This window comes from Ochotona curzoniae, unplaced genomic scaffold, assembly GCF_017591425.1.
Source record: "Ochotona curzoniae isolate NIBS_2020 unplaced genomic scaffold, NIBS_Ocur_1.0 scaffold_4763, whole genome shotgun sequence".
In the NCBI taxonomy this organism is placed as follows: Eukaryota; Metazoa; Chordata; class Mammalia; order Lagomorpha; family Ochotonidae; genus Ochotona; species Ochotona curzoniae.
In genome coordinates, this window is record NW_024467123.1 from 6,392,802 (window position 1) to 6,412,510 (window position 19,709).

The window sequence follows — 19,709 nt, forward strand, 5'->3', positions numbered from 1 at the left end:
ACTGGATCACTTGCCTAGTGGCTGCAAGAACTGGAACCGAGCCAATCCAAAGCCAGGAGCCAGGAGCTTCTTTAGGGGTCTCCCACGTGGGTGCAGGGTCCCAAGGCTTTGGACCGTCCTTGACTGATTTTCCAGGCCACAGGCGGGGAGCTGGATGGGAAGTGGAGCAGCCATGACATGAACAGACCCTGATATGGGATCCTGGTACGTGCAAGGAGAGGATTTAGCCACCGAGCCATTGTGTCAGGAGGCCTGAGGTCTCGGTTCTTAGTGCGGGAGATGACCTTGCTGGTTGGTTAATGGTGTCAGTGGACAGCCTGAGTCCAGCTGTCACAAGCCAACCTTGGCCCTTGTGTCCATGAGACTCTGTAAGCCTGGAGGGCGTGGCCAAGGCTGGTGACAGTACCTTTTTTTCATGAGCATCTTCTTTTATTGTTATTTTAGAGACTTACTTGAAAAGCAGTGTGACACACACACACAGAGTGAAACAGAAAGACAAGAGAATTTTTTCATTTTCTATTTCATTCCCTAAATGGTGGTGACAGTTGGGGCTGGGCCAGGCTTGAAGCCAGGAGCCAGGAACTCCATGTGAGGGGCCCACGTACCTGCTGCTCTCCCAGGCACATGAGCAGGGAACTGGATCAGAAGTGGAGCAGCTGGGACTTGAACCAGCGCCCACGGCGGATGCTGGCATTGAAGGTGGCAGCTAAACTTGACCTTACCACGAGCTGCTTGTTTGAGCTTGGTGAATATATGTGATCTTGTTTGTGCTTCGCTTTGATGCTGGGAGTCCACAGTCACGTCCTGGGCTCAGGTGGCTCAGTGTGGACACAGCCACTATCCCGATGTCTCCAAGCCTTCATGTGGAGGGCTGTACCCTCACTCCACCCAGGCCCATCCCGCCCCAGAGTCCCAGCTCTTCCCGGGCTGGTCTGTGGCTCTGAACCCATATATCCAGCCTGGGTCCAGTTCAATGGGTCCACTGGGGCTGGTGGGTGACAGCCGGGGCTTGGCTGAGCCTAGGGACTGCCTCCTGGTGTGGCGCTCAGCCTAGAGTGGCAGAGACAGGCCGGAGCTGAGCAGCCCCAGGCCAAGGCAGGGGGATGGAGCAGGGTGGTCACTGGGCTCGGTCCCGCACGCTCCTCTGTGGCAGGAGGCACTGCCAGATGCCCCTGCGGATCACCTCACTGCCCAGGGCGTAGTTGATGGCGTTGACTGTGGGCACGGCTTTGGCAATGAGGGCAGGCACCTGTTGCGGCAGGAAAGAAATTTCGAAGTCTGTGTTCCCTCACAGAAGCCTGGCCCCCCTTCCCCTGCAGCTGCCGGTCATCTGCCCTCAGCTCCATTCCCTGACTGGGGTAGTACAGCCCAACTCCTGGAGCTCCATGGAGACCCACTCCTCTCCTGCACACTCAACTCCCTGCACCCCTGGGCATCGATCTCAAGCCCTGGGCACCGAGTGCGGATTCACCCTTTGGCTGCCTCGCTGTCATCTCATGGGAGGCTTTAGCTGCAACCTCTGTGGACGGCTGCATATTGTGGCTCGCCCAGTGTGTGGGCTGGATAAGCTCCCTGTGCACTCGCAGTGTTGAGGGACAGAGAAGCACCAAGAATGTAAAGCCAGAGAGAGAGAGCTGGCTGCTGAGACAGAGGAGGAGGTCCCTGGGGTGAGCGTGGGGCGTACCATCAGCAGTTTGGGGGAGACGGTGCTCATATCCATGACGGTTGCGCACAGGCACAGGATGGCGTAGGGGCCCCAGCAGAAGAGCAGCGTCCTGGCCGGCAGGGTGGTGTTCACCTGAGGAGAGAGCATCACGGGAGGCCTGCTGTGCTCCTGGTGCCCACACCCCCCACAATGGGGGGAGGGAAGAGGGGGCGCTGGGCAGCAGGGACCCTGGGCTCCAGGAGGGAGGGCAAGGCTGCCGAGCTGGTGCCTAAGGCCGTGCGTCCCTAAGCCTGTCACTTCGGCTTACTCAACGCTGGGGAAGCCGGGAGCTAACTGAGCAGTAAGTGTCTTTCAAGGTCTCTAGCCCTGAAGAGACATCCTGGGCCCAGCGACAAGGGTCCTGGGGCTGAGCGGTCCTCCAGCCTTGGCTGTCCCTGAACCACTTGGCTCCCAGCTGCTGCAGCCACCTGGTGAGACCAACCGGCCTAGGGTCAGGTGTGTGATACAAGAGCTGGGATAGAGTCGGTCTGTGTGGGTGATGATGGGTGGCAGCTGTGCTGCCAGCAGGGGGCGCCTTTCTCAACAGACAATGCCATCTGCAGAAACTTCCCAGCCTGCAGCTGAGCACCCATGGCATTCTCCAGGAAATGCCACCAGACCCGATGGCTTAAAACGCGCCTTCCATGGTGCTAACTTTGTCTCCTGGCTGTAGTAGGTGTGGTGACAGGGCTTAGGAGGAAAGCCTGGAGGACTGCCTGGGGGTAGTATCTAGGCCAGTCAGCATTTTGCTTGGAAGCCAGCAAAGGGGATTCCGGTCCCCACGCAGCCCTGGTCCTCGTTCCGAGTCCACCAGAGGACCGTGCAGCTGTTTTCCAATTCACAGGACACAGCACATAATAATGAAGGGACCAACAGCGTTTTTCAGTGAGTCACGTGTATGAATGCTCCCAGACCTGGCTCAGATCCAGCTCTGCTCTCAGCCAACCGCCTAGTGAACCCCTCTCTGCATCAGTGCATACTGGGGCACAGGAGCCACCCACAACTTCCTTAGAGAGCGGGATGCAAAGCTGAAACAGCATTGCACCCAGAACAATGCAACCATCTCGTTTTATAACTCATTGGCTCCATTGTCCATGTGACTAACTTAAAAGAAAAAGGTGGCGAGAGGATATTCATGTGGAAAGTCAGAAGTGGCCAGGGAGGGACTTCTGCTTTCCTTGGGTGAATGTGGTTTTCTGTGCTGGGTAATGGCCTGTGACTGTGATCAAATCAGACGCCTTGGAGCAATTGCACAATGTCATATACGAGGCCTGTGGTTGGGTGCTGAGTCTTGGGGCCTTGGTATGAATGAAAGGTGGGCTGGGGGCACTGTCCTTCAGGCTGACCCTTGCTCCCCGGGACGCTGGCTGGCTGTCCCTGCAAGGGAGGCTGGTTAACATCCTGTGTGTTATAGTGCCTTACCTGTAGGCGGCCGCTCTTGGCCAACTTCTGCTCCATGAGGCTGTAGGAGGTCAGCATGATGAAGAGGGGCATGACGAAGTTGAAGAAAGCCATGGTGACGAGGAAGCTGATGAAGTTTCTAGGGGTGGGGGCAGGGGGCAGAGGAGTTGTTGGGGGGGCAGGGTCAGCTCTCTGGACTGGGCAGCTGCTCCTGCAGGCCCACCAGCCTGTGAGTTACACAGTCAGAGGAGGGGAGCTGCCACCATCAGATAAGCACTCGGATGTGGCTGCTCTCCCATCCTGCGTGAACTCTGCTCTGGGACCAGGGAGCTGCGAGGTCTTCCTGGAGCTGAGACGACGAGGAAGAGAAGGAGGAGGAAGAGGAGGAGGAGGAAGGAGGAGATCTCCATCTTCATGTGCTGAGCCTTGCTGTCCTAGTGGTTCCCCAGGTACAGAACAGGAGGTATAAGGGTGGGTGGTATGACCATCTTGTGGCAACGATGCCAATGGTCCAAAGTGAGGAGACAGGTCAGGGGTGTTCTGGGCACAAGGACTTGAAAGGGGCCTTAGGTTGACACTGAGGCTGAAGCAATCACTGAAAGAACACAGGAGAGCCTGGGAGTGGTCATGGGGAGGTGGGCAGGTGGCCTGGGAACAGGTGGCAGTCACAAGAAGACATATTCCCACTCGGTAAAGGGAAGACTGTGCCACCTTGGAGCTGCCCACCAGGAAAGGTAGAGACCTTCACGTTCTTGGGATCTCTCAAACCAAGAGGATGGCTCTTTCTAGAAACCGATGCTGTCAGAACCAGGATGGTACCATCCTTGGGGATGGCAAAGGAGAGAGAGGCTCGGTGGCTGCTGTGACCCACACACGGGCCACCACTCATGACACGACACCCCTGCTTAGACTCAACTCTGTGCCCCAGTCCCACCACCGACCCCAGTTGTGATTGTCAATCATGAGTTGAGGTTGTCAGGCGTGGGCTGTGATTGCTTGGCAAATGTGGACATCTGTCTTCATTTGGATTTTTGGCTGGAACATCATTGTCACAGGGAGTAAAGATCCCCTCGAAGCCACCCCTCTCTCCGTACCTGTCCCCCTTGGAGTAATCCAGGGTGCAGCATGTCCCCAGAGGCTCATAGTCATAGTGGCCCCAGCCCAGGAGGGGCAGGGCTGCCCAGAAGACAGAAGACAGCCACACAAAGAGTACCAGCAAAACGGACGTGTTCCACGCCAGCTGGCTGCCTGCACGGGACAGAGGAGGAAAGGCAGGCCTGAGGAGGGGAACGCTGGGTACAGGAAACAGGAATGCGCCTTCTGTCGCCAGGCTCCAGCTCCAAGCTGCAAGTTCTATCCCGTCCCTCCCCATGCGTGACCGTTCCTGCTGCAAAGGATTGCTGTGCAGATAGAAGATCAGGATGCTGAAGGTCTGCTAGTGGACATTCCACACCAGTTTCTTTCCAAGGACGAGAGGCAAAGAGACAGCTGTGCTTCCCAGGACCAAAGTGAGGGGAGAAGACCGAGAGCCAGCTGGCAGCCTGGACCTGCCACTCCCCACCGCCTAGCTCTTGCTCAGAAGCCCCTGGGGTGTGAGCCAAGCGCATGGAACTGACGTCTTCTGGCCCCCTGGGTTGCAGCTTCATCCAGTCTGTCCCATTGGGAGCTTCCTTCTGGACCTGGCTTTGCAACGTCTGAATACGCATGTGTGTGTGTGTGTGTGTGTGTGTGTGTGTGTGTGTGTGTGTGAGCATGCCTGTGCATGCGTGGGTGTCTGGGGGAGCTCTAGGGGGCAGGGGCTGCCTAGTGAGTGGGGAGATGTGCTCCTGGGCCCTGGGAGTGGGTGCATGAAGGGCTCATGCATTACCACTGAAGAACTCCACGGAGGTCATTTGCTGGGGTCTGGAGACTGTGCCCCACACCGGGCTGGCCCAGATACCCCACCGCTGCCAGTCTGCCAGGCAAATCCGCAGCTCAGGAGGCAGAGGGAAGCGCCCCGCAACCACGCTCAGTCCCAGCTCTAGCCCCTTGTGACCCTGGGCAAGCTGCTTAACTTCTCTCGGCTTCTGTCTTCCCCGCTTCAGGCTGGGCTTTGCTGTGAGGATTAGAGCTTGTTGACGTGCCTCTGGTGGCGACTTTTTTTTTTATAATGTTAATCTGAGCTAAAATCACAAAAATGGAGCGTCACACATGCTGTTTGGGGATGAGACTGGAGCTGGTGTTTGGAGCGAGTCACTTAAAAAAAAAAAAGCTCAGTAGGGAGCCAGGGGCGTGATGTCCACTGCCCATGCATTGGCAATGAGACTTGGAATTGCAGAGCTGGACTGGCCTGCCTAGTGGACGTGCCATGTGCTGGGGAACATGTTCAGCTCCTAGCCGCCCCCTCTGCTTCCCTCCCACGCCCCTCCCAGCAGCGTCTATTGAGAGGATGGTTTCTCTATTCACAATCTCATTGTATTTTCTGAATAAAACTGCGAGATAGGTGATGAAAATCATCTTGCAGAGGAACAGGCTGAAGCTCACAGAGGATTCCTGTTGCCCGAGGCTGCAGCCTAGGCAGGAGCAGCCGGTGCAGCGCAGCGTGCAACCATGCACACGCGTCCCCCTTCGCTCAGCACTTGCTGAGCGCGCTACATGCCCATACTCCTCCCTCCTGCTGGGATGTTACTGGGGATGCTTCTTCTCCACCCCACCTCCCTTCCGGAGAGGCCCTCCCTCCCCCTGGCAGCCCACAGAGATCACACACACACACACACACACACACACACACGTACGGGTGCAGTAGTGGTGGTAGCGCCCCCAGGCGATGGCCGCGCTGCCGCAGATGCTGGCCAGTGCCGTGGCGAAGCCTTGGAAGCCATGAGCCTGGCAGCCGTCGGAGCCATAGGGCCAGCGCCTGCAGGAAACACTGAGTGTGGGCCCCTCCCCTCTGGCCCTCTCACCTCCCAGGCCCTTCACGGTGGGCCGTGCTCTCCACCAGGCCCCTGGAAGCGTAGAGCCGGAGTGCCCTGGGTTTAAGTGGTGGTGCCTAATACGGTCTCCCGGCAGGTGTTTCACTGGGCCACATTTGGGACCATGCAGGAGAGATGCTGAGCGAAGGTTGCACAGCGAGGGAGGCCGGGTCTGAGGGTGGACCTGGGCCTCTCTCCCAGCTTCAGTCCATGGGTCAAGCAGAGGAGGCAGCTTCTGGTCACCACAGAAGGAACCTCCTCATTGCTCAGACCCCATGGACTGGGCAACCCTGCACTTTCACACCCAGGTGCTCCAGCCTCTGTGGGTAGTGCCTACACTGGCTCAGGAATGTTCTGACTGCCTTGGAAGGCAGCCAGAGGTGCCTGGGAAGACTCCGTGGTGGGTAAAGAGACTCAGGCACTCATCCATTCCTTTTTGCCTTCACCAATACTGAGGGTTCCCCCAGGCACCCCACACTGTTTTAAATTACTTCCCATGAAGCAAGTGCAATACTTTCAACTGCCCTTGTGACTTAAATAATAACATGTGATTTTAGAAGAAGCCCAGAGCTAGGATGGAGGCAGCCAGGATTCAGACCTGGCTGAATCCCAGGCCTACAACGTTACCAATTACTGTTACCACGAGTTGACTATGGTCTTTGAAAGAGGATCTAGGATTGGGAACTAGCTTGTTTCAGCCAGCCCAGCCTCTGCCCTTGAGCCACTTTCTTAAATGGCAGAAAGAAGGTCTCTCTCTGGGTGCCCAGTGCCTGTAGGCCAGGTCCCAGAGCCTGTAGACTGGGGACAGGGTTGGTACCGGAGGAGGCTGGCCACAGCTGCTACCAGAGCATTCAGGCTGATCCCACTGTCTGCCAGAGCCAAGCTCAGCACCAGCAGGTGGCTGGGGGTCCTCAGCTCCGGGGTCTTGCAGAAGGAGAAGATGGTGAGGCCATTGAGGCTGAGGCCGGAGAGCGCTGCAAGGGAAGGGAAGGCAGAGGTGGCGTTAGAACTGGTGACACCTGCTTGGCTCATGGGCCCTAAGGTGGAGCTGGGGCCAAGGGTAGGGGCAGGAGCTCAGGGTCTTTCTGATGCCACAAAGCCTTCCCCAATGGCTATGAAGTGATACTGGGGAGAGCCCAGAGGGAAGGCTGACAGCAGACCTGAGAGTTGCCCAGGATGCTGGGTTTCCCTGGTGGAAAGAGCTGACCTTGTATTTATGGCTTGGTCTGTCACTTGCTGTCCCTTGAGCCATCTGAACTTGAGATTCCTCTGCCTCCCCAGCGTGTGTGTGCATTCTGCTCTGAAAATTGTTGGCATGTTCCGAGAGACAGAACATGGAAGAACATTCCAGAAAGAGGGAAGACATGGAAAGATACGGTTTCACAGCACGTTTGAGGGCCCAGAGTTATGCCCGATTGTAGGAGGTGTCAGAAGAGCGAGAAACAATCAATCACAACCACCCACTGAAGCACTGACCAGAGAGCTTGGGTACAGTCACCCAAGCAGCAGGTGGCAGAGCCGGGGGTCTGGACTCCTATAGAATTCAAGAGGGATTTCCATAGAGTAAATTAAATGTCCACTTGGCTTGGAGGACATGGAAAGCCAACACCTGCCCCGCTGTGCTAAGCTTGGCAGGTGTCTCCCTCCCATAGTCTCTGTCTCCCCAACTTTATCTGACTTCTCTCTCTGCACCCCATGGGCCCAGGTATAGAGGGCCTGGCAGCCAAGAGGGAGGCTTGGGGGGCTACCTCTCCTTGCCAGCTCCACCCCAAGAGTCTTCCGGCTCACCTTCCACCAGCAGCACCGTGCCTACAGCCAGCACTTCGAGCTCCTCAAAGCCAGGGGGTAGGGTCCCAGGTTCTGCCATGGCTGACCGCCCTCCCTGCCGGCAGCTCAACGTTTCTCTAATTCCCCCAAACCGGGCTCCTACTTTTTAAAGGGCTCTTCCACGTGCAAGCACATGCAGGGTATTATGCTAGACCTTGGACCCCTACTTGTCGCCTCCTCCCCCTCCTTCTCAATTGTCCTCCTGGCCCAAGCAGAGGAATCCATTGAGCAGCTGGACAGAGCAGCCTTTGTGAGGCCATAGTGGAGCTGTGTTTCATTCACTTCAGCCCCGTCAGGCAGGATTAAGGTCCAGGGATCCAGATGGCGTATGGCTGAGAGATGGCTTGGAGGAGAGTTGCATAACCAAGGCTGCGGGGAGCCAGGGGAGGATTTGAGCTGCAGCTGTTCCTGTGCTCCAGAGAGGAGTCAGGCTTGCTTAGGCTTGTAGGTGCTGACAAGCTGAACCCCTGTGGGCCTGTGTGTGTGAGTGTGTGCGTGCCTGCAGGCTCACATGGCAAAGAATGAAGCTTGGGAAGGCTCTTGCTGTTATAGAAACCACCCTGGTGAAAACCAGAGACTAGGGCCCAGTTCTGAATCCCTTCACTCCACTAAGCTGCCTGCTCTGCAGCAGGACCATGGGGGTCTTCCAGTTCCTTCCCTTGAAGGGTAAATGTCTTGTGACTGTGACCTGTGTGAGTCCTCGGTGGAAGCATGCAGCCTGGGTCCAGGTGCCAGGGCTGCGTTTCTGGTCTTACACAGAGGGCTACACAAGGGCTAAAAAGAACTCTTCCAGGACACTGACTTTGAACAGGGGACTGCTGTGTTCTTGTCACTGGCCCCATGATCTGCTCGGACCCTTGGCATCTGCAAGTATGGTTTTGCTATGAATGTTGCACTGGCTTCCTCAGGGAACACAGATCTGCTGCTTCCCAGCTCATCCACAGGTGCCTACAACCAAGCCCAGGGTGGGGTTCACCCCACAGCTAGTGTCTACTGAGGTCAGCATCGAATGACTCCAGCCATGATTTCAATCCGTTATCCTTGTCATGTCAGATGAACAGGCTGTGGCTCAAAGCAGTTAAGAGTCAGCCTGAGGGACCACGTGCTCAGCCTGCTGGGTGAGGAGCCTGTGCCTCTGGCTTCGATGCCTGGCTCCATCTATGTGCCAGTGCAGCCCAGGCAAATCACTGGGTTCCTTTCCTCCAACGGGAGACCTGGGCTGTTGCTGGCTGCTGGCTTTGTGGTCTTGGCTGGGGGACAGGGGGCATTTGAGGAATGAACCTGCAGATGATGAGTTATATTTTTGCTTGTCACATTGATTCTTTTGCCACCAATATTTATTTAGAAAAAGGTGTGTGCGTGTGTGTGGTGGGGGGCAATGAGGCCTGAGTGAAGGCATACAGGGTAACCCTGTGCCTACAAGTGCTGGCATCCCAAATGGGTGCTGGTTCATGTCCCAGCTGCTCCACTTTTGATCCAGCTCCATACTTAGGAACTGGGAAAGCAACAGAGGATAGCTTAAGAGGCTCCTTGGGGCCCTGCACCTTTCTGGGGAGGCCCAGAAAGAAGCTCCTGGCTCATGGCTTCAGATCAGATCAGCTCTGGCCATTGTGGCCATTTAGGGAGTGAATGAATAGATGGCAGACCTCTCTCTGTGTCTCTCTGTAATATCTGCCTTTCAACTAAAAATAAATAAGTCTTTAAAATAAAGAAACAAGTCTTAAAACTATATGTATGTGAAAAGGGTGGGAGATCAGTCTGGGGTCTTACAGGAACGGATGGACAGTGTTGGGACAAGAGTCGTGGCAGAAACACTTTGCATTGTCACCGCCGTGTTCTCCTCAACCTTCAGCTCTGCTCTGCACACACCCATTTCCCAGACTTTCCCTTCCACCCAAGCCAGGCGACTCTTCCAGGCTGAGCTCATGGTCAGAGTCTGACTTGGGTTGCTGGTCGTACATATGCTGCTCTCTTGCCCATATTTGCAAGATCAGAAAGATTTCACAACGGAAGAGAAAGAAAGGTTGAGGTAGGGAAAAGAGGGCACAGCGCGGTTGAGTGAACATACAAAGGTGAGGGGATCTGGGACAAGGAGGAGGGAAAGGCAGAGGTGTGGGAAGGAGCAGCAGGGCTCCGAGAGTTTAGGGAGGAGGAGGTGGAGGTACAAGGGGTAAGCATTGAGAAAATCCTGTTGGCCGAATTATAAGAGGGGAAGGGTTGGGGGCCGGCACCTGCTGGTCCAAAGCCAGGTATGTTGTGTGTGCATGCGAGCCTCAGGTGTCTTTCTTCATCAGACCTTGCTGGGTTGGCATGCCTAGGCCCACAAGCATAACGCATGGTGGCTACCCATCTGCTCTGAAGGCTTGGTCCTGGCCCCTCCGGACCTGAGGCTGCCGCTCTGGAGGGGCCCCTGCCCCCACTCTGAGGCTGGGCGAATCAGGAAGCAATAAGCTGCTGAGTGTGATGGCTGGGACTCCCTTCCCTAATCCCCAGCCTGCCCGTGCTTATCCGATGGTTCCAGGCGTGTGTATGTGTGTGTGTGTGTGTGTGTGTGTGTGTGTGTGTGTGTGTGTGTAGGGGATCCTAGGAGTGAGCAAGTGGGCAGCTGTCGGTCTTGCTGGGTTGGCAGGACGGAGTTGACCAGGGACAGGGGCCCTGCCTGGGGCCAGAGAGGAGCCAGGAGTCATGTGGGTGGTGGCAGTGGGCATGCTCTGGCTCCTGGTCCTTGCAGGGCCCCCCCAGGTCAGGGGCTCCTGCCCTTCTCAATGCAGCTGCAGCCTCCATATCCTGAGTGATGGCAGCAAGGCCAGGTATGGCAGTGGGTGGGGAGTGTGTGTGAAAGGAGGGGACGGGAGTCTCTCTGCCTGCTGCACTGGGATGGGAGGGTTGGATGTCCAGCAGTTTGTTGGGCCCCCATAGCCCACTTGAGGCTATGAGCAAACTGTGTGACTGGGAGAGACCCTGGGACTTTGCTCTGCATGATCTCTGGGCTGGGGATGTTCTAGGTACCTCTACATGGCTGGGGCAGGTGTGCCAGTGCCCATCCAGGCATGTCCAGGAAGATCCCCGTCCCCTCCTCCCTCGCCTCCCTCTTGCTTTGCTGATTTCCTCTCCTTACTCCTTTCCATTCCTTCCATCTCCCCAGCCTTTTCTGGCCAGACTCAGCCCCTCTCGATGGGGGTGCCCATCCTTCTGCACGCTCGCTTCCTTCTTCCTTGACATTTCGCTGTTTTCCTTGTCTCCAGCTGCTCCCCTCTGCTCCTCATCCCTTTCCTTGCACCTGCCATCTGGGACCCTTGCTCTGTCTCCGACTGTAGCTCCTGGTCTTCTCTTGTCCTTTCATGACCTCTGCATGGCCTGCCTTCTTCAGGCATCTCCGCCTGGGTTCAGGGCTTTTTCCATTCTCTTCCACACCTCCTGAACTCCATCTCTCGCCATCTCTCCCTTCATCCTTGTCTCCCATGGATACTGGGGAGACTTTGACAGTTTCTGATGAGTAGAACAAGGTCACCCAGGGCTACCCTTTCACAGAACTTAGCAGTGGGTATTGGGTTGATGAGAGGACAAGGAAAGGCAGAGGCGGGGGAAGAGTCCCCAGGGAAGGAACAAGAAGAGTTCTGTTTATGGCTAGTGAGTTTGATGCCCTAATGCATATACAGAATAGAAGGCTCCATGAAGGGGAGCCCTCAGGAGGCTGAGGTGTAGCCAGTGACCAGACAGTGTGATCAGAGCGACAAAAAGGGCCTCTTCTCACCCAGAGCATGGGGCTCGGTCACACAGTCTCACTTGTGGATCTGGTCCTGGATCTCAGCTTTCCCTTGGTGTCTCCCAGACCATTCCCCTCTGGGACCAGGGAGGCACTCCAGGCAACCGAGTGATGTTTAAGGTGGACAGTGATATTCCGAGATCAGTTTCCAGGGTCCCAGTCTGGAACAAGTTTCAGTGTGGAACTCAGAGCTCTCAGAATTGATTCTACTTGCCTGGCAGGCTTGTGGTCTTTGTGTACCAGTCCATCTGTGCAGATTGTCCTACGAAGGCTGCAGGGGTGCCCTCTTGAGTTGGCTGGGGTGTGGACCCTGCTCAGACTCCTGCACTGCTAGGCCTCTACTCAGGTGCTCACATCTGAGCCACCTGGGCAAGCTGTCCTTGCTCCACACTCCTACCAGCAGGGTGGGCCTCCTGGTGGGTAATGGGGTTGCTGGCACAGCTTTAATTGGGTCCCTTGCACGCGTGTCCCCATGCTCTGTCCAGCCTGTGCTGTGGGGACTTGTGCAGTGGGATTCTTTCCTGTTCACTTTCATCCTTCCCTTGGCTCCCTTTAATTTCCCCGTCACCCAGGATCATTCTCCCAGCAACCCTGCCTCTCACCTATACTCAGATCTTTCTCCTGGCAATATCATTGCCTTTAAACCCTCTACTTCCTTAACTAGATGAAGGACTGTTTGGAGACAGGAGCTATGTATGTGATAGCCTTACATGTCATCCTTCACTTAGTAGAGGTCTGGTATGCATCCAGGAGTGTGGGTGCCACTGGGAGCATGTTTTATAAGAAACAACCCAGCACAGCACAGCACAGCACAGCACAGACTAGCACAGACTAGCACAGCCTAGCCCAGCACAGCCCAGTACAGCCCAGCCCAGCACAGCACAGCACAGCACAGCACAGCACAGCACAGCACAGCACAGCCCAAAACAGCAAAGTAAATCCCAGCCCAGCACAGTCCAGTTCAGCACAGCACAGCATAGCCCACCACAATCCAGCACAGCCACCCATCCCAGCATAGCACAATCCAGCCCAGCCCAGTACGCACGCACAGGACACACAAAGAGATGGATATCTTCCACCTGCTGGTTCACTCCTCAGAAGGTCACAATTTAGAGCTGAGTTAGCAGAAATCAGGAGCCTGGAACTTCATGGGTCTCCCATGTGGGTGGCAGGGGCCCAAGCATTTGGCCATCTTTTGTTGCTTTCCCAGGTGCATTAGCAGGGAGCTGGATCAGAAGTGGAACAGCCAGGAAGAGACTCCTGCAAATATGGGATATTGGCATCCCAGGGGGCAGGTTAGCTTGACAAACCATAATGCAAGCCTCCACAAATTCTTCTATTATTTATTTATTTATTTGAAAAGTAGAGTTAGAGTTAGTAATAGAATGAGAGAGAGAAGGAGCGTTTTCCTTTGCTGCGTCACTTCCCAAATGGCGGCAACAGCCACGGTTGGGCCAGTCCAAAGCCAGGAGCATCTTGCTAGTCTCCCATAAAAATTTTTATTGGAAAGGCAGATTTACAGAGAAGGAGAGACAGAAAGAAAGATCTTCCATCTGTTGGTTCACTCCTCAAATGGCTGCAATGGCCAGAGCTGAGCCAGGAGCCAGGAGCTTCTTCTGGGTCTCTCACGTGGTGCAGGGTCTCAGGGTTGGGGTCGTTCTCTGATGCTTTCCCAGTTCCTAAGCAGGGAACTGCACAAGACGTATAGCAACCAGGACATGGACTGGCACCCATATGATATCCCAGCACTTTTTTAAAAAAAATTTTTACATTTTTGATTATGTTTACATAGTTGATCAGGGTGGGAAGGATCAAGGATAAGAGAAAAGTGGGTGTGATCATTGTTTCCAAATTTGTAATTTCTTCTTCCTCTTTATGGGGGAAGGGGAGAGGTAAAGGGAGAAGTCACACCCAGCCTTCCACATGCCTCAGTACCCAGGGCATCTGATATCAACACAGGGCTCTGCTGTGATGCACGCTCCAAGGGTTCTGCCAAAGCGCTTTGGGTAGATCTGAAATGCTGTCGATCTGGTCAAGGATTCTGGAGCCCTCCCAATGTCCATTGGCTGACCTGGTCGACCTCAAGTCTCCCAGATTTTTGCTGTGACTGGGGTAGTAGTCTAATATGTTCTGTTTCTTTTCCTGCTATGGTACCACATGTCCTCTGCAGGCCCCATCGAGCTGCTATATCCTCCACGTGCATCAGGGTCTGTGTTCACTGCTTTGCCTTTTCCACTGGGGAGAATGTGTTCATGCAGGAAGGCCTAATGCCCTGGGAAACGTGACCTGGGCCCCACCAGATCCCCGCTGCCTGTGTTCATGAACTGGGCACCCACTGCACAGGTGGGCCAGGAGACCCAGGCCAGGGGACCTGAGCCTCACTAAACTTCCCTCTCCTGGGGCTCAAAGACCGGGCACCCAACACACAAGGTGTGCACAGGGACCCAGGCCAGGGGACCCAGGCCCCACTGGGTCCCCTGCCCATGGGGCACTCATGAGGATCCCAGCACTTGTAAGAGAAGGATTAGTCAATTGAGTCATCATGCCGGGGCCATCGTGCCGGGCTCCAAACAAACCCTTTTGTCACAGGGGTAATGCCACCGGGGACTGGGCGGTTGCAGGACTGCTCAGTAGCTTCTGCTCTTAGTGCATGGCAGCAGGTACTTCAGGTTGGAATGGGACATGGTTCAACTGGGAGGTCCTTCAGACCAGCGAGGACCAAATGGCCCTCTCGGGAACGCCTTCCCCTCTGCCGGGTAAAGCCCATGCAAGGAAGAACCTCTCCTCACCCCACACCACCAAGGTGGAAAATGCGAGGTTATGTGCTCTGGGCATGCCCCCTTTGAAGTCCAGCATGACCTGCACGCTGCGATTGGCATCCCCTGTTAACCTGAGGATGGTCTCGGGGAGGGAGTTGGCTGCGGTGGGGTGGTGTTTGGACGCTTGCTCCAAGAGCCCTCATTTCTGTGAGCAGAACGGTGGTGTGCAGCGACGCCGATATGACCCTGCCCCCCGCGAACGTCCCGCTGGACACCTGCAGACTACGCCTGGAGCGGACAGCCCTACGCAGGGTGCCCGGCGAGGCCTTCCGGCTGCTGGGCCGCCTGGAGCAGCTGTGGATGCCATACAACGCCCTCAGCGAGCTCAGCGCCCTCATGCTGCGGGGCTTGCGGCGCTTGCGGGAGCTGCGGCTGCCCGGGAACCGCCTGGCCAACTTCCCCTGGGCAGCTCTCACCGACACCCCCCAGCTGCGGCTGCTGGACCTGCAAGCCAACCGCCTCTCGGCTGTGCCACCCGAGGCGGTGCGCTTCCTGGGGAACCTCACCTTCCTGGATCTCTCCAGCAACCAGCTGCTGAGGCTGCCTCAGGAGCTGCTGCTCGCCTGGGCTGCCCTGAAGGCCGAGCCCTTCCTGCCCAGCCATCGCGCCAGGCTGGTCCTAGGTAAGAGGTGCCATCTTTCAGCTGGAGCTAAGCTGGTGGGCCTTCATCAGCACTATGGCAACCAGCGATGTGGCTTGGAGATATTTCTGTTTTTAGGGAATCAATATATACATTTTTTAACATTTAAAAGGCATATTTTACAGAGAGAAGAGAGAGACAGACAGAGGGGGCCTCCAGCTGCTGGCTCACTTCCCACGTGACTGCAATCACCAGGGTTGAGCTGATCCAAAGCCAGGTGCCTCTTTCAGGTCTCCCACATGGGTTCAGGGACCTAAGGCTTTGGGCTGTCCTCCACTGCTTTCCCAGGCCATAAGCAGAGAGCTGAATGGGAAGTGGAGCAGCTGGCACATGCGCTGGTGCCAGCCATGGGATGCCAGTGCTGCAGGTGAAGATTGACCAGATATACCATCATGTTAGCCCCTGGGGATAGTTCTTAATCACTACAAATAATTCAAGTTCGTTTTCAAAGTTCAGCACAGCTGGGCTGTGGTTTATGTAGCCATGTGCTTTCAGAGGACTTCAGATCGTTCCCATTGCTTTGTTAACACATTTAATGTCCCAGAAAGCATTCTTAGTGCTGCAACCCTGTGAGTGTGTCCAAATATTTCAGAAGAAGAGGAACTGGAAAGTGGAATTGTTTGATCATGGATTGTGTGTATGACACAGTTTAAAATCAGATTGTTTCCAAAGGGGTTGGGTCAATTGTCATTCCCATTTACTGGTGTGTGAGGTCAGTCAATCGTATGTTCACTCCACAAGTGGCTTTTCAAAAGGCAGACTGAAAGAGAGGGGGAATGGGGGAGAGAGAAAGAGAGAATCATTCATCCTTGATGCATGTTCCAAGTGGCTACCATGGTCCAGGCCAGCCAGGAATTCCATCCTGGTCTCCCACATGGGTGGCAGGAGCCCAAGCATTTGAGCTCTCTTTGGCTACTTTCCCCTGCACGTTAGCAGGGAGATGGATTGCAAACAGAGTGGCTGGGACTCAGAGCCACAGCCCAACACCTGATGCTAGCATCGCAAGTGGTAGCTTCATGTGCTGTCCTACTTGCAAGCACATTTGACTGCTTTCTAATGCAGAGAATAATATTAGGAACATGGCAGTGAACAGTACAGATGACATCTGCTCCTTTGTAGAGCTGACAGTTAAAATACCCAAAACATTTCACTTGTGCCAGCCAGGTGGGTGAAAAAATCTTCATGGTGGTTTAAATTTGCCTTTGTTAATTCTTTGGGGAGTCTTTTGTAACAGGATATGGCCAGGTAGCTCACTATTAAAGAATGAGGTAACAGTGATTATTGGGCTGCAGGTGCATCATTCAATGTATTTAACCAAGGCAACAGTCACTGGTGTGTGTGTGTGTATCTGTGTGTGTGTGTGAAGGCTCATCCTCATTTCCAGATGTACAGATATGTCACTGATCTTGAACTCACTGTCAAATTTACCAAGTCTTTGGGAAGGGGCTGGGGGAGAGTGCCGAAAAGGGTTTCAGGTTAGATGTATTCACCTTGCATTTCAGAAACGTAAGAACTCTGCCCACAGAAATTCTACCTTCCTTAGCATGGAGGGCACATTGCACTTTGGCGGGGTGAGTGCAGTGAGCTATTCTGAGTTCTTCTGAAGACTTCAGTGTGAGCGTAGAGAAGGGAGGGGATGCAATCCCAGGAGTTGGAGTCACAGCATCCTCACCCTCCTTGGAAGCCCCAAGTCAAGCCCATGTCAAAGGACTCAGAGCCCAACGCAGCTCCCGTCACGGTTAGGATGCAACTGAAAATGCTACTTGCATTGGGAGGCTTGTGGTGAGAGTTCAGGGATGGGAGTGTTTCTAGACATGGGTTTGGGCGTATTGCAATGATTGCAGAAATACTTAGTGCAGTGAGCTGAAAGAATCAGTCTCAGAGTGGCAGCAGTGCCTGCCTTGCTGTGTGGCCTACTCAGGGCCTGAGACTTTATTTTCATCCTTACTGCAGCCTGGGGTAGGGAGAGGCAGATGCTAGCATTCATGCTAGCATTCAAACAGCAGGTGTGTCTGGAGCCTGTGTAGTTGACTCCCAAGGTGGAAGGGGTGTGGTGCCTGGGACTCTGAATAGCCAGGGCTTAACCTCTTACCTTATCATCCCCCCAAACCCTGGCAGGGCTGCAGGACAATCCCTGGCTGTGTGACTGCCGACTCTACGACCTGGCTCGCCTCCTGGATGACTGTGCCCCAACCTTGATCTTCATCGAGGCCAGGCTGAGGTGTGCCAGCCCTCGAAACCTGGCTGGAGTGGCCTTCAGCCAGCTGGAACTACAGAAGTGCCAGGGCCCGGAGCTCCGTCCAGGGGTGGCCAGTGTCAGGTCCCCTCTGGGCAGCACAGTCTTTCTACGTTGTGGGGCCACTGGGGTTCCTGGGCCTGAAATGAGCTGGAGGAGAGCTAATGGACGCCCGCTCAATGGCACAGGTAGGCAATCCCTTGGGGCTGTCAGACTGAACCTCCAGATTGGGTCTGCATCTTAAGGAGGAGTGCGAGCAGGGTCAGAGGGCGTTTGTCAAAGCAAGGCTGGGTGCCTGGGTATCTGAGCAGAGTCATATGGGATCTGCACAGAGGTGGGGCATGGGGCAGTGGACTGAATGTGGGCAAGGATTCTCAGCCTCCTTTGTGCCATCCTATTAACCCTTTTGTCAGAGTCTTGGGGTCCTCTCTGAGAGGTATCAGAAGCTGAGTATGTTTAATGTTGGCAGTAAGTTTCCCAGGTGTAGGTTCTAAGCCAGTGTCACAGGAATGATTAATGACATGAATTATCATTGTTGAATTCCCCATGGGGGCATCTGTGAATTCTGTGCATAAATTCCATGTATCACTTTGAATTCTGTGTGTCACCTTGAACTCTGTGGCTCATGGATGGAGGCTGGGCTTTACGGGGCAACCCAGTTATCCATCTTTGTTCATGCATAAGTAAACCAAGGATCTCACTGGCTCCTGGATTGGCGCACTAGGAGGAGATGGGCCTCCCACACACATCGTCAGGGGCTCTGTACTGCTGTGGCTAGGCTGCATGGGCAGGCTGGGTGGGGGCTGCCGTGGTCCAACAGACAGGAAGTGGGTGATAGGGTACCTGATCAGGTGACCTCATGTCCCTCCCAGCTGTCTTCAGAGTCTCTGGAGGCTAGTTTGGCAACTGTTGCTGTGTAGCAGTGAGTGTAAAACCAACTGGCAGGTGACATGCCATCAGCAGCTCCCTCATGCAAAGCAGGAAGGTGAGGATGGGTAAGGCAATGCCAGTGGAGGTTCACCCTCCACCCTGACCCACTTATTCCTGATGCACCTGCCTGCCCTGCCCTGGTGGGAGGCTTGGAGTGGTGAGGAGCACCACCCAAACCTGGGGTTCTGATGGAGTCTGAACGTCCTCAGTTGAGGTCCTGGGATGGAGTGGGGGGCTTCCATAGGTTGAGCCTAGGCCATCACGATCTCTTTAAGCAGTCTGTTTTCTCAGTCTGCCAGGATCTTCGGGAAAGCAAGTGCAACCCAGGGCCTGTAGATTTGGCCCTGGAAGGGAGCTTGGCGCTGACTGTTGGGTCCACGCATTCTGTCTCCTGTGGCTTTCTCTCCACAGTGCATGAGGAGTTCTCTGGTGATGGCACAAGCTGGACCTTGCTGGGCTTGCCTGAAGTGACCCACTCCGACTCAGGAGACTACATCTGCCAGGCCCAGAACTTTCTGGGAGCCTCGGAGACCCTCATCTCCCTGCTGGTCACGGAGCCTCAGACCTCCACTGAGGACGCAGGGAGCCTGGGGGCGCTGTGGGCACGGAGGCCCAAAGGTTCCCAAGCTGCCGCTGCTGCCTACAACAACAAGCTGGTGGCCAGGCACGTGTCCCACCTGGCTGAGCCCACCATCCTGGCCACAACAGCTGGGCCAGGTGTGAGAGAGGAACTCCCACTCCAGCACCTCCACCTGGGTGTCCCGGGAGAACCCTGGGAGGCGCATGCAGGACCCCAGCCCGTGAGGGCCCTCAAGGTGGTAGGGGACACCTACCACAGCGCATCCTTGGTATGGAAGGTCCCTCAGACTGCGAACGCAACTGCCCTCAATGTCCTCTATGCCGTCTTCGGACAGCGCAATATGCGGCGCGTGATGGTGGGGCCGGGGAAGACCAGCATCACCATCGAGGGCCTGGCGCCCAAGACCAAGTACATAGCTTGTGTGTGCGCGCGGGGCCTACTGCCCCGCCGAGAGGAGTGTGTCATCTTCTCCACTGACGAGGTGGTGGACGCTGAGGACACCCAGCGGCTCATCAACGTCGTGGTGATCAGCGTGGCCGCCATCGTTGCGCTGCCGCCCACGCTGCTCGTGTGCTGCGGGGCGCTCCGCCGGCGCTGCCGCAAGTGCCGCTCTGCGCGCCCCACCGATGCCACGGGTGCATACGTCAACCTGGAGAGGCTGGGCCACAGCGATGACGGCTCTGAAGAGCTGTCCAGGAACAGCCTTAGCGAAGCCGACAGGCTCCTCTCTGCCCGATCCAGCCTGGACTCGCAGGCCTTTGGGACCGGGGTGGGAAGACGGTTCAATGAGTACTTCTGCTGAGGAGTGCCAGCCCTTTGCTGCTTACATACCTGCTGAGTCTGCTCTCTGTCTT

The 19,709-nt window shown here is 55.5% G+C and overlaps 2 protein-coding genes across 4 annotated transcripts; one reads left to right on the forward strand and one right to left on the reverse strand.

The window, feature by feature from the left end:
- Nucleotides 1–1,117: 1,117 nt before the first annotated feature.
- On the reverse strand, nucleotides 1,118–7,924 carry RGR (retinal G protein coupled receptor). Of its 3 annotated transcripts, none has more exons than XM_040970469.1 (7): nucleotides 7,846–7,924; nucleotides 6,875–7,031; nucleotides 5,881–6,002; nucleotides 4,201–4,354; nucleotides 3,128–3,245; nucleotides 1,685–1,798; nucleotides 1,118–1,249 (listed from the first exon to the last, which is right to left on the reverse strand). In XM_040970469.1, the coding sequence occupies exons 1-7, from the start codon at nucleotides 7,922–7,924 to the stop codon at nucleotides 1,118–1,120; spliced, it is 876 nt and encodes a 291-aa protein (XP_040826403.1). The 3 variants fall into 3 exon arrangements, with proteins under 3 accessions (XP_040826403.1, XP_040826402.1, XP_040826404.1); XM_040970468.1 differs by having other exon boundaries at nucleotides 5,881–6,014; XM_040970470.1 differs by lacking the exon at nucleotides 1,685–1,798.
- A 2,645-nt stretch (nucleotides 7,925–10,569) lies between these two features.
- Nucleotides 10,570–19,657, forward strand: LRIT1 (leucine rich repeat, Ig-like and transmembrane domains 1). The gene is made up of 4 exons (XM_040970489.1): nucleotides 10,570–10,694; nucleotides 14,625–15,091; nucleotides 17,228–17,533; nucleotides 18,687–19,657. The coding sequence occupies exons 1-4, from the start codon at nucleotides 10,570–10,572 to the stop codon at nucleotides 19,655–19,657; spliced, it is 1,869 nt and encodes a 622-aa protein (XP_040826423.1).
- The last annotated feature ends 52 nt before the right edge of the window (nucleotides 19,658–19,709 follow it).